The following is a 14,139-nucleotide window of genomic DNA, read 5'->3' on the forward strand; positions in this document are numbered from 1 at the left end:
CCCAGACAGTGCTTTGATTTGATTGTTCTTTCTATTTGGGCTTTGGTGCTAGTGGTGGTCATGAGGAATAATGGCTGATTATGATTTTTCTTTATTTTAAGCATGTTAGCAATGCACTTCACCTGCCTTATCACTCTTATCTATTGACTTGAAACTTGTAGAGATAAAGTTGCCATACTGCACTGTCTAACAGGAGGTTTATTTCTTAGGCCCTGAACAGATGTAAGGGGAAGGTGTCAGACTAGAGCTTTCATTTATCTTCTCTTTTTGAAGAATTATTAAGTTGAGATGCCTTTCAAGGGAGAGGTGCAATATGTGGAGTGAGCTCTTTTGTCGTAATGGTGTTTACATGACAGTAATTTTGCTGACTTCTGAAAGTTTCTAAATTTGACAATTAACTGTAGCTACAGAAATGTGTTAAATGTAATAATTATTACATTAAGAAGCAATAATTTGTATAACAGCAGAGCTACTCTGCTAGTTGATTTTGATTTTCCTCTTGACTGGCAAGCATATGATAGTTTTCAATAATCTCTCTGTCCCGGAGAGAAATGAAACATTTCTGACACTGGAAAAGTATGTTGAAAGGAATGATACAGTGCTTGTAAATGTGTAAAAGGAGAAGCAAGTTAGAAGCTTTCATTAATTTCCTTTTCTGCTTCTCTGGTTTTAGTGGGTTTTTTAAATCAGTCACTTGATGAGAGGGTGTAAAATAAAATCCTTGAAGCAGACTCAACTTCACACTAGGGAATGTACTTCCCTGGCAACTGAATTTTTTTTATTAGGGTTTTTGGCAACTGTAAGGAATCCAGGAAAGTTTCCTAAATTAAAAGCACCTTATGCTCCTATTTGTCAGCAGTGGTTGAAAGGAAAACAAAATAAGCAAATGTTCCTGTGTGAGGAAGTAGCAAATGAGAGAGAGAAGGAAAGGTGTATAGGGAATTCTCCCAATTTATGTGCCCAAGCATTACAGAAAAGCTCTCTTAAGACTTTTTGGTTTGGAATGTGAAATGGGCTCTGCTATCCCATCTGAATGGAATTGGTGAGTTGTGCTCTAACTACGTTTGTTTCTTAGCCTTTGAAGACCCTGATAGTGCCGTGGATGATAGAGACAGTGACTACCGCAGTGAGACCAGCAACAGCATTCCTCCTCCTTACCACACAATCTCACAGCCCAATGCCTCTGTGCACCAGTTCACCGTGCCCTCTCGCCTGCAGCAGCAGGGTGTGTCTCGGGACCCGTGCATGGACTCCATGCAGAACTATGATCTGGATTACCAGGAACGTATGGCCATCAGGTGGGTGCTGACTTTAAAACTATAGCTCTTTCTCAGTAGATTCTGAAGGCATTATGCAAACTGATGAGTGACAGCCCCGAGGTTTTGAAAGTATTGTAATAAGACACCATAAGGTATCTTCACCTGCCTTGTGAATAGATGTGCTATTCTAATCTAAATCTCCACCTTTTAATTTCAGAATAAATCTCTAAAAGGAAGTATCGTGGCAGATCCTGCAGCCTAGTTTCATAAAAGAATTTTAAAAATGTGCCCAAACTTAGAGGAGTTTTATTAGTTCTGTTTTTCATTAATTAAATAAATAAAAGGGTAGAACACTTGAAAATGTGGTCTGGCGATTGTGTGATACCTTGCTTTAGAAGCAAATGAAACTCAGTGTGGTAGAACTGTCCTATAGCAAAATTCCTCTTCACTAGTGACAAATTAATTTTCTGTTTCACATAGCTGTTATTCCCTCTGTCAACTGCGCACTCACAGGGTATTCACTTTGTCCTAACCATTATCACATAGCACTGTTGCATAACATGGGTTTTGCCACAGTGTGTGCCTTGTGCTATAAGAAAATAAGAGTTTATTGCCAGAAAATTGATCCCCCTCTTCCCTGATTTTTTTGTGCACACCTTTTTCTTCAATTTAAAGGTTTTTTTTTTCACATAGCAGAATATTATACAGTCTGTGGTTCTTCTTTTGACCACAAATCAGCAATTTATCAGCCATTACTTCATCCCGTCCAACTCATTAGATGAATAATAATAATACTTATCATCGTATTGCTTAGGAGCCCTAGTCATGAACCAAGGCTTCACTGTGCTAGGTGCTGTACAAACACTTAAGAAGAACACAGTGCCTGGTCCAAAAAGTTTACAATCTAAGTATAAGAAAAGGGAGAACAGGTGGATACAACAGATAGGCAGTGGGAGCACAAGGAAACAATGAGACAATATTAATCAGCTTGATAGGCAGTGGTTTTGAAAAAATGGGACTTGATGCTTTGATACAAACTTCATGTGCTGAAATAATCTGGAAAGAAAGGGTAGTCACTTGAACATATATCTACCAAAAAAGAAGTGGAAGGTGCAGAGTTTTGCACTTTTTATATCAAACTGGTTCTTATCCCAAAACCCTTCACATACACCCAAAACTGAGAGTACACTTGCATTCTGAAGTCAACACATAACATTAGTGTTCATGGGTAGTGCTTATGTGTAATGGTATATCCTTAAATTTGGTGGTTTTATCATAGACCATACTGTTAACTCAGCCAGTTATTATCTAATTAGTAATACCTAATTTTACCATCCTGTAAAATTCAGCTTTCATTTGATCACTGCTAATGGGACTTTATGTGGTGCATGAATTTTTATCTATCACTGTGTGATGTATTATTCTCAATGCATTCTAGTCCACTAGGCGCATAATCAGATTATTTCCCATGCATCCTGTTCAGTAGATAAGCTGTATACGTAGGACTTCCTATTCTGTTATTTCAAACTCTTATTGGCATCTGCCCGTGCATAGACATGTCAATGTGGCTTTGCTACATGGGCTTATCTTGTGCCCACTTTATCAGAACAGCTTTTTGAGTCTAACATTAGGTGGCTGTTAGTAGGTATTTTTGGGGAAGTGAGTTGTGTGTGTTGTGGGGGCATTGTTTGTGCTTGCTGTTTACATTGCGCTCAGCTCCAGTGTCTTTCTGGAAATTCACCTTTTTGTTCAGTGTCACAAATCAGTACAATTAATTCAGGGGAGTCTGATGACCTTTGTTAAGCAGGAGGTCAGACAAGATGATCACGGTGGTCTCTTTTGGTTTTATCTGTAAATCTGTATATCTCTTGTAGAACCTTGGTTTCTAAATTTGAGTCCCAATAAAGAATTCCTTAAGCATATTGTCAATGATTTGTCCTTCAGCTTGTATGTATTCTGCGCTTGTATTTGTTTTGCAATGTGAGCTGAATGATGCACATTTGCAAAATGCTTGCTTTTATTGCATCTTGAACAATTTACAGAGGTTATGCACGTCATGCGGAAATTATTGGATGAGGTTCTTTAGCCTGTGATGTGCAGGAGATCAGACTACATGATCATGATGGTCCCTTCTGGCCTTAAAATCTATGAATCTGCCACCACACCCTTGTGTTGGATACATTTGTATTTCACTGTGATTGCACAGGGCAAACAAATCTCTCTGCCACTTTGCTTGCACACTGTCTTTTTGCATTGGTATGTATTCTTAATTACATACACTTCTATTCTTTTGCTGTTTGCTAAGAGCTTGACTACATCATGGATTTTTGCACTGGTGTAGCTAGATCAGTGCAGTCCCTCAGTATAGATGCATTGCACTGCTAAAAGCAAAGCTTGTGCTGGTGTTACTTACCCTGTGGGTAGTAGTAATAATTAGCTCTTCTAATCAGTAGATCTCAGAGGAGGTCAGTATCATTATCCCCATTTTACAGATGGGGAAACATGTTCGTTGGGAATTGAACTAATCAGCTATGTCTGTAGAGCTGCATGGCTCTGAAAATCCCTAATGTAGATGTGCTCCAACACTTCAATTTCTGAAGAACAATTTCCACTGCCTCTGTACAGACCTGCTGTTTTTTGGAAAGTCACATGTCCAACTAAGCCTTTTCAGGGCAAGTATGAACTGGTAAAAGAGTTCTGCAATGAAAGTGTGATTTGTTAGTTCTTTGAGTGGTTGCAGATGTATATTCCACTCAGGTGTGGTAGCGCCAAATACACCAACATGGGAGATTTTTCATTTAGCAGAACCCGTTAGAGCAGTACATGTACCCTACGTCTCCTTGTGGCCTGTTCCAAGGCTATATAAGGGTGGTTCCATCCCGATCCCCCTCAGTTACTACTTACCATCAGTGGCCTTGGTCTCAGCTCTCTGTGTATGAAGCTTTTCTTTATGGTTTTTTCTCTCTGTGTTATGCTTATGTCACCAAGTTTTTTCATTTTGTAAATAGCTTTGATAGTTGTTAGTGGTGTCTGTAGTCTAGTTAGTTGCCTTCTGCTTCTGAAGTGCTGGTAGACAGCCCCTGGGACTCTGATTTTCTCTCAGAATGAGAGAAGGGGTCAGTCTGCATCTTGGAAACTGCCTCAGTAGAGGACCCACAAGATGGATCAGGGACGCCCAAAAGAAAGGAGGGATTCGGCATCTTTCTTTTCAAAGACCACCTCAAGGCATCCGCAAGACCATGGTACCCAGGTAGAACTGGTTGGCCATTGCACTCAGTACCCAAGGACACTATTGCGGTATTGCTGTTTTTGGTACCTTTGACCCAACGGGCCTCTGTGGCAGCAATGGACTTGCTCTGTTTGTCCATGCCATCCTCATTGCTACTTCAGGAGTCATTGGGTCTATCGGTACCACTTGCTATTCCAGGCCCTTCAACTTCTTCAACACTGGGGCTAAGTTTGATGTCATCAATGTATTCAGTACTGGTGATGAAACAGATGCTGTGTTCAGTACAGGTGACTGTCTGTTTGGTATTGGTTCACTTTTCCTCTGTGGCACTGTCTACATCCTCACCTGGGTGCCAGGGATCTTGGTCCTTTGACTCCTCTGTGAGTCAGCGCCGAGTCAGTCATGCTCCTCAGCAATGACAGGAAGCAATTTTCTGGACTTTTTGGCAACATGTCCAGACTATTGAGCGGCTCTTCAGATTCCAATACAGAGTTGCCATCTCTTCACCACCACAGTGGAAGAAATCTTGCAGGTCCTCTAATTTCCTTGCAGAGAGAATACATTGGTAATGAGATGGTTACACTTTCTTATAGTAATTACAAACTATTTTGGCCCCCAATGTATTGGCGTCCCATGTCCTATTCCTTTTTGCAGTGTTCCTCCTGTGACTTGTGGAGAGCTTTCTGCCTGAAGCCGGGAATAGGCAATGGGATGGATCACTTGATTACCTGTTCTGTTCATTCCCTCTGAAGCACCTGGCATTGGCCACTGTCGGAAGAGAGGATACTGGTCTATTGGTCTGACCCTGAATGACGGTTCTTATGTTCAGAGAGTTAGGACTCCACCCCAGTCTGCAAGCGGATCTCCCTACCCTTAGAGGAATCAGCCTTTAGAGTAGCCCCTTCAGAGTGTCCATCTTCTTGAGCAACACCTCCTGCAGGAGTCTTTGCCATAGCACCAACCATGCCCTCATGAAGCCACCTTGGCTGCACTAGCAACCTCTCTGCCACCTCAGCAAGATCCAGGAGTCCCAGATTCCTCATCTCCCCTCTTAGAGATTTTAAATCTTACCAGGATCTTCTCCAAAGGATCACTTCAGCGCTGGATGAACTGGTCCAGGAAAATACCCACAGGTTACTGGACATTCTACAAGCAACTTCTTGGGAGAGGGTTACTCTCTCAATTAATGTTGCCTTATTTCAACCTGCGAAGGCTTTCTGATTAACCCCCACTTCACTTATTTCAATAGCTAATTTCACGTATAAACGTTATGTCCCAGCTCGAGGCTTTGACTGCTTTTTTCACACCCCACCACCTAACTCTTTAGTAGTCACAGCTTCCAATGATAAGAGATGTCAGCAGGAGAGGTGCAGAGCAACCCCAAAAGAAAAAGCTGAAAAGGCTGCATTCATTAGGAAAGAAAATTTATTTGACTGCCTCGCTCCAGGTGAGGATAGTGAACCAGCAAGTGCTCTTGGCAAAATATGATTTCCACAGTTGGGAAGTGATGGCTAAGTTCTCTGCCAGCCTCCTAGAGGACACAAGTGAGGAGTTCAAGGCCAGAGTGTAGGCTGGTGGCAAAGACTTCACTCCAAGCAACACTTGGTGTTGCAGTTGCCTCTTCTAGTGTTATGGCCTCTGCAATTAGGGTCATGATTATGCAGTTCTGGAAACCTTTTGATAGACAATTCCTATTGTCTGATAAAATGGACAAAGTCTTGCATTCTTTTAAAGACTCCTGTATTACTCTATGATCTCTGGGACTCTATCCACTAAGAGGTGTCATTACAAACCTCCTCAGCCTTTTCCTCACGCTGTCTTTCTATCCCTCAAAGCATCAGGACACCTCTAGGAGAAGACAAAGACCACAAAAGTGGAGATTGTATAATTCTGGTTTGAACCAGTTGTCTCAGCATTCATTTGTGATGGGGAAGCAACTGTTCTGATTTCTTCCGGGATAGTGACACAACCAGCATCAACCTTCCTATTCCTTCCCTCTGTTTGGATAGGACATTTCCTCTGGACTTGGCAGACTATAACCTCAGACAAGTGGATCCTAAGTATTGTGGGTTTGGAATAGTCAATCCAATTCTATTCAGTTCCCTGTCCCTACCCTCCCTCTTTGCCCCTTTTCAGGGACCAATCTCTTGAGACTGTGCTCCTTCAGGAATACCAGTTGCTGTTCACCCTGGGAGCCATAGAGGAGGTTCCTCCCACAATTTCAGGGTTGGGGTTTTAAATCCCACTATTTTCTGATCCCAGGAGTCAAAGGGGAACAGATCCATACCCAACCTCTGTGCTCTCAACAAGTTCATCAAGGAAATGGTATTGCATATGGTTACCCCTAGCATTGATCCTTCTTTCCCTGGATCACAGTGATTGCTTTGCTGCCCTCAATCTTTGAGATGCATATTTCCATGTAGCAGTGCTTCCCATGTCTGCTTTATTGTAGGAGGCTGTCATCCATATACCGTAACCCCTTTGGCCTCTCATCAGCTCTCTGGGTTTTCACCAGGTGCATAGTAATGGTGGCAGCATTCTTAAGGAGAAAGGGGATTCACATCTGCCGTTACATTGACAATTAGCTGGTCTGAGCATCATCCGATAGTCAAGTTTGTTGCACGTCAAGTTCACCATCCACCTCTTCAATCATCCTGAACGATGAGAATCAAGTTCATCGGAGCCTACTTGATTCTGTGTGTTCAACTGTTTCTCCATCAGCAGAGATTTCAGGCAATTCATGACTTTTATGCCTAACTCTCAGGACTCACCCATCTATCATGGCTTGGACTTGCCTGAGGTTGCTTGACCACATGGCCTCAGGAATGTATGTGCCACATGTGCCAGATAACATCTCTGCACCCTTCAAGCGTGGATGAGGTTTAGTCTATTGGCCCAACAGGGACCACTTAGATAAATTGTTCCGACTTCCTTTCGCAGTGCTGTGCTCCTTACAGTGGTGGATGAACCCAAACAGTGTGCGCACAGGGGTCTCTTTTTTTTCCCGAGCCCTGGCTGCGACTGTTGTAACCGATGCCTCTCTAAGAAGATGGGGCACTCATGTGAAGGGTTCTCAGGCTTAATGTCTCTGGTTGGAGCATGTGGTGGTTGTTCATATCAATGTCCTTAAGTGATCCACAAAGCTTGCCAGATTTTTCTCCTTCATATCAAGAGACTTCTGATTCAGTTTCTCACCGACAACATGACTGCAGTGTATCATCTGAAGAGGCAGGAAGGGGTTTGGTCCACCCTGCTGTGTCAAGAGGCAATGAACTTTTGGGAGTTTTGCATTGCAGAAAACATTTCACTAGTAGCTTCCCACTTACCTGGAGTCAGAATCTGCTATCTAACTTCCTAAGCAGGAGGTTCTCATTCATTTGTGAATAGTATCTGAAGAGCACTGTATTGTGACCTATATTTTGGATGTGGGGCATTCCTTCCCTTGACCTGTTCTCAATAAAAGAGAACAGCAAATGCCGCCAGTTTTGTTCTCAAGCCAGGCACAGCCCGTGTTCCCTTATCAATGTATTCATGCTCAGATGGACAGTGGGTCTCATGTATGCGTTTCCCCCCCCCAATTCCTCTCCTTCTGAAAGTAATTCACAAGCTAAAGCAAGACCTTGCCAGATTGATCCTTATCGCTCTGGCATGGCTGAGGCAGTGTTGGTTTTCAGGTCTCCTCAGTCTTGCAGTTCCTTCTTCTCCCCCTTTTGCCTCTTCTCTCAGATTTGCTTTCCCAACAGAATGGCTAAATTCAGCATCTGAATGTGAGCAGCCTCCAGCTTTCAGCTTAGCTTGTGAGTGGCTAGACTAAAAAGAGAGAACCCAGTTGTGACCCTTTCGTGCCTAGGCTAGCCACCTGAGAATGCCAAGGTCAGGGCAGGCTGTAAAAAGGGAGCAGATTCTCCCTGCATTGGTGGGTGGCACTGCAGCCAGACTTCCCAACCAGCCACAAACTGTGCTTTTGATTTCCCCACACTGGTTATCAAGAAGCCAGCACAAAAATACCTGCAGCCCCCTTTACTGCATTCCAGTCTCCGGCTCCCAATCAGCCACTAGGTCCAGTAAAGAGACCAGTTATTTAAACTCTATGCTCTTTACTAAAAAGATTCCCTCTGACCCCAAGGGGTCAGCCACAGTACCAGATCAATATAAGTTTGGATCTTACCCAAAATACCACACTGCCAGCCAATCCTTTAGTAACTAAAACTAAAGGTTTATTATAAAAAGAGAGAAACAAATCATAAGAGAAACGTTAAAGGATTAAAGTAATCAGACACATACAAATCATTTAAAAGTCCATATACATCAGGTTTCTAGAAGAATTGTGGAGTTGCAGGCTTGTATACTTCCAATACTTGGGTGGGTCTCAGTCTGGAATACTTCCAATAATTGGATGGGTCTCAGTCCTTTGTTGCACAGCTTCAGTTGCAGATGGCTTGATCCAGAGGTAGATAGGTGCTGAAAGCTGAACAGGAATGACGAACAAAATGGATTCCAGGCTTTGCCTTATATACCCTCTGGTCCCTTCCATGCTGCTTGTGGAATTTCACAGGAACCCAAATGGAGTCCAGAGTCACATGAGCAAGTCCTGGTGACTCATCAGGTATACCCCTGGCTTCTCCCCCCGGGCCCCTGGCTTCCGTGGATGTCTCAATGGGCCATTAGGCAGGCTGTTGTCCTGTCGCGACCCTGTCTAGGGTGTGTCTCAGATAGCACAATTTGAAATACAGATATATCAAATATATCCATAACTTTCATTACACATATAACACATGAATATAAGTATTATCATCTTACTTAGCATATCATTGCCTTTCTAACAGTACCTGACATGGCATATCTCACATGAATTATTATGATTTTGACATACTGATGTCACATATAATAAATGCCCCCTCCCGCCCCCCCCATACAGCCAGCATGACACCAATATTCTGTGTTCTGACAATAGCCAGTGCCAGATGCTTCAGAGGGAATGAACAGAACAGAACAGAGCAATTTATTGAGTTTATCCATCCCTATTGTCTAGTCCCAGCTTCTAGCAGTCAGAGGTTTGCGGATACCCAAAGCATGGAGTTGTGTCTCTGACCATCTTGGCTAATAGCCATTGATGGACTTATCCTCCAGGAACTTATCTAATTCTTTTTTAACCCAGTTATAGATTTTTGGCTGGCAATGAGGTCCACAGGTTGACTATGTGTTTTGTGAGGAAGTACTTGCTTATGTTTGTTTTTAAACCTGTTGCTTATTAATTGGAATTAATTGGGAATCCCCTGGTTCTGTAGGGTAAATAACATTTTCCTATTTACTTTCTCTGTACCGTTCATGATTTTATAGACCTCTATCATATTCCTCCTTAACTGTCTCTTATCTAAGCTGTACAATCCCAGTCTTTTTCTCTTTCCTCATATGGAAACTGTTCTATATCTCTAATAATTTGTGTTGCCCTTCTTTATACCTTTTCTAATTCTAATATATCTTGATTGAGATAGGGTGAACAGAACCGGGTTGATATAGGGTAGATTGTTTTTCTCTATCCCAGTGGTTATTAGATTTCTTAATGGAGTAATGTGCCTTTTTCCTCTGATCAAGGATTCAGTACCTTCTTGGGACATCAACACAGTTTTAACATCCCTCATTGTTCCCTTCATATCAATGGTAACTTGTACATGACCTTACCTTAGCCAGAAGACCACCTTCCTCATAGCCATAACTTTGGCTTAAAGAGTGTCTGCGCTACAAGCATTGTTGACGCTGAATCCTCCTTGCACTGTGGTTTTTCAAGGACAAAGTAGCTGTATATCTGCATCCTATGTTCCTAACTAAAACTGTCAGCATTTCATTTAAATTAGACAGTATATCTTCTGGTTGTCTTCCCAAAGCTGTATTCTATCACAGATGAGGAAGGTCTGTATACCTTAGATGTTAAAAGAGCCCTGACTTTTACCGTGGCAGGTCTGAGCCCTTTAGACAGTCTCCTTGTTCATATCCTGTGTGGATCGCATGAGAGATTAGGCAGCATCAGCACAAACAGTATCTCTCTGGATCATTTCCTGCATGAACAGTCTGCACGCGGTGTAGCTAGTATCTTTCCTCCACACATGCGCTCAGCATATTTAACAAGGTCCCAAACTACATATGTGGCTTTCCTCAGAGTATTCCCATACTGGACATTTATAGGGCTGGTACTTGGTCCTCTGTGCATGTGTTTACTTGGCACTGTGCAATCACAATGGCCTCTGATGGGCATGGCAATGTTTTTCAAGAAAACTGCAATTCCACCGCCGAACTGGACTGCCCGGAAGTCACCTGAGTCGGATACATGTCTGCAACCACTTGAAGAAATAAAAACAGTGACTTACCTGTTCTATAACTGTTGATCTTCAAGCTGTAGGTGCAGACATGTATTCTACAACTGACCCTCCATCCCCTCTCCATCAGTTTTAAGCCAACTTCTCCATTGTGAAGGAACCTGCGGGGTGTCAGGGCTATGCTTCCCTTATATAGCTTCAGGAGGGGCGATGTGGAGGTGTAGGGCATGTGCACAGCCCTGATGGGTGCTGCTAAGGGAAAAATCTCTGATACTGGAGCATTTGGCATGGGCCCACCTGAGTGGAATATACTCCTTTACCCACATCTCAAAGAACAGCAATTGCAGGACAGGTAAGTAATCTTTATTTTTTCAATTGTTAAATTCCATAAGTGTCTCAGACTGGGTGTAGGAAAACCTTAAAGACTAGACAAATCTGTTAAAAAAGACTTCAGCAACCTGTTTAGGTCTAAAACTACCTTAATTAAAGGTGAGCTGAATCCCAATCAGCATTCTGTTCAGTCCATCTAACCACTCTTTTTATGCCATGCAGGTCACAATATTATATAAGTGCCCTTGAGGATTTATTTCTAGCTAACTATTTTTAAAACTCAAAACATCCCTAAAAATGCTGCATGGGCCATTTTTCCTCTTCATGAAGGTAATTTGGAGCCCCGATCAGGATGATTGTGGTCCTTTAAGATGAGGACATGGATTTCTGTTTCCTTCTGCCCTGACCTGCCTAATATCTTTGTTTTGTTCTTTCTTAGACTACTCCTTGTTTTAGTCCCAATAGCCAATGTGACTCTGGAGCAGCAGACTTTGTCTGTCTGTTTTTTAGGTGTAATTTTATTTGCGATATTAAGTTTGGAAGCATTATGTAACTGTCTGTCTTCCATGTCTCCCTGCTCTTAGCTATTTACTTTCAAGGCGATATGATAGCATAGATTCCACTGTGAGTGGCCGATCTGACCTAGAATCTGCATCTGAGTCTAGTCAATTGACAAGCTGCCAGTACTCGCTAGAAAGCAGGCAGTCTCTAGATTTGTCTGATAGGTGGGTTAACTTCTTTACAGCTAGATGTTTGTCTAATCTCCTTGATGTTGCTGTTGTGACGTCATCTTATGATATACTTCAGCTGACTTTCATTGTTTGCATGCCTTCACTGTATTTTAGAGCTGTGGTAGCTTAATGATGGGCTGATGTCATCTCTTGTTTCTATTCCAGGAGTAGTAATTAAGATTTGTTTCTTTTTAGTAAAATGTAACATTTTTATAAAGTAAGGAAAAAACACTTAATTGAAAAAATTTCTCACATCAGAACAGATCTATTCCTTTGATGCATAACTGTTCTGATTATTGCTATAGAGTTCACATTCTTTCTTCACACATTCACATGGCTCTCATTGTGTTCAATTGCGGCTTGTGTGTACTGGATCCAAGGGCTGCGTCTTGAGAGCCCTAATTTGATGATAGCTTTATAAAACTAATTGTCCCCGTTACTGGCTTTAAATGACAGTTATAAAAAAATTACAGTAGCTATTTTCTAAAATGCATACAAAACAGGATTCATTTTAAAGTAATGAGCATCTTTCAGATTAGCATGAATTTGCCTAATATTAACAAAATATGCAGTGCTTGATTGAGATTAGAGTGAAAATATAATTAATTGTTCTAGCATTCCTTAAAAATAACACCATAATCTCAATACACCAAAATATATCTGAAGTTGCATTACTTTAATCTTTCACCGATAACTGTTTTACTTCAAACAGCCATTCCTTAATTTTTGTATGTCATAACTGTTATGGAACATTTTGACCCATGCACATTTTTGTGGTACTTTTTGACCCCTTGATTTAAGAAATGTACTATGTTCTCTTAGTAAGTTATAATCTTTCAATATCTACCACATTTGAATGTGTTCCATGTTTTTAATTTCTTTTGTTGATTCATTTAATTCACTATTCTTCTGGTCTCCTCATTTAAACTGCTGTTTGAAAAAAACATGTTTTGTTAATTTTCTCTTTTTCCCCCCTCACTCCTTCCTCCTTTTTTTTTTTTTTTTGGCTTCTATCCTATTTTATTTTTCTTACTTTCTTCTATCAGACAAGGATCTCTAGTTAGAAGTGAAAAAGTCAGAATCATTCCATTTGATGCTGAAGTTGGAGAAGACGAGTGGGAGAGTAACTATGAGGAGCTAGGAAAACTGCTAGTAGATGAATTTCTAGAAAAATGTAATAGAAATAGAAATTGTCAGGAAACAAATGTAAAGAAAACCCAAACTCTCTCAAAAAGGGAGCATTTCAACCACCATGAAAGATCAAGATATTGCCAGAATGTGTGTGTGGAGTCAGGAACTTTAGATATTCCCAGATATCCTCAGGAATATGATACAATAGATAGGCGAAGGAAAAAGAAACGAAGATACAAAAATTTTGAAGAGAGTGAACAAATAAGCCTACATTATAACGGAAGTCTACAATTTCCTGAGGAGAAAGCAGTCTCTTTCAGTGGTGTAGCAAGTAGGTCCGAACCTACAAGTGTTTTCTCAGTATATGATGAAACTGAAAAATATAACAGCTGCAGCACCGAAAATGAAGAGCCGCTTCCTGTGTTTCCAATTTTACGTCCGTACAAAAATGGCCTAATGGTTAAAAGTGGCAAATGGACCAATAAGCAGCTGGCAAACCATGTCTGTGATGGCTCAGTTCACTTTGGTGACAGTGAAGAAGTGGCAAATGCAGAACAACCTGTCAATACTTTTATGCCAGTAGATAACCTTGAAGAATTTGATAGCAGTGCTTCTGATGAGCTTCAGTATTCACCAGTTTCAGATGATGAAATGGAAGAATTAGCTATACTTTCACAAACATGGTGCAAGTCAAACATTTGTCATCTTGACAGCTTCACGGATAATTATTCTGCCAATTCAGTATCCCAGTTGCAAAAGGCTAACTGTGACAAAAAACACAGGACTAGAGGAGGCAAGTATCGCTATCCAATGCAAGACTTGACACTCTCTCCAGTTGAGGAGCCAAGTGAGGAATATGTTGATGCAATGGATGAACTGCAGTGTCTGGTAGAAACTGTATCTGAATACTTGGCTGAAAAGGAGGAAGAGATTAGCAAATTTGGCACTCTTCCAAAAGCAAAAAAACCCTCTGAGTGTCTGTCACTCAAGCAGGATGATGCTGATAATTCTATGGAGAAGAATGTAAACCCTGATCAGGCAACACCTGCTACAATGGAGAACAAAGAGAGCAGCAAAGGCAAATCTGAATCTCTCCCAGACTTGTCAGGTGTAAAGAACACTGTAAATTCCTTGTTTAGTTCTTT

The 14,139-nt window shown here is 41.4% G+C and overlaps 1 protein-coding gene across 2 annotated transcripts in view; it reads left to right on the forward strand.

The window, feature by feature from the left end:
* Positions 1-14,139, forward strand: part of UNC13B (unc-13 homolog B) — a 410,138-nt gene that overhangs the window by 142,236 nt on the left and 253,763 nt on the right. For both annotated transcript variants that reach the window (XM_067543563.1, XM_067543564.1), the window contains exon 8: positions 1,076-1,298. In XM_067543563.1, coding sequence (XP_067399664.1) covers positions 1,076-1,298 — 223 coding nt within the window. The remainder of the gene's footprint in view (positions 1-1,075; positions 1,299-14,139) is intronic.

The sequence above is a fragment of the Emydura macquarii genome, unplaced genomic scaffold (assembly GCF_026122565.2).
Source record: "Emydura macquarii macquarii isolate MOO-44397 ecotype Brisbane River unplaced genomic scaffold, CSIRO-AGI_Emac_v2 contig_915, whole genome shotgun sequence".
NCBI classification, from domain to species: domain Eukaryota; kingdom Metazoa; phylum Chordata; order Testudines; family Chelidae; genus Emydura; species Emydura macquarii.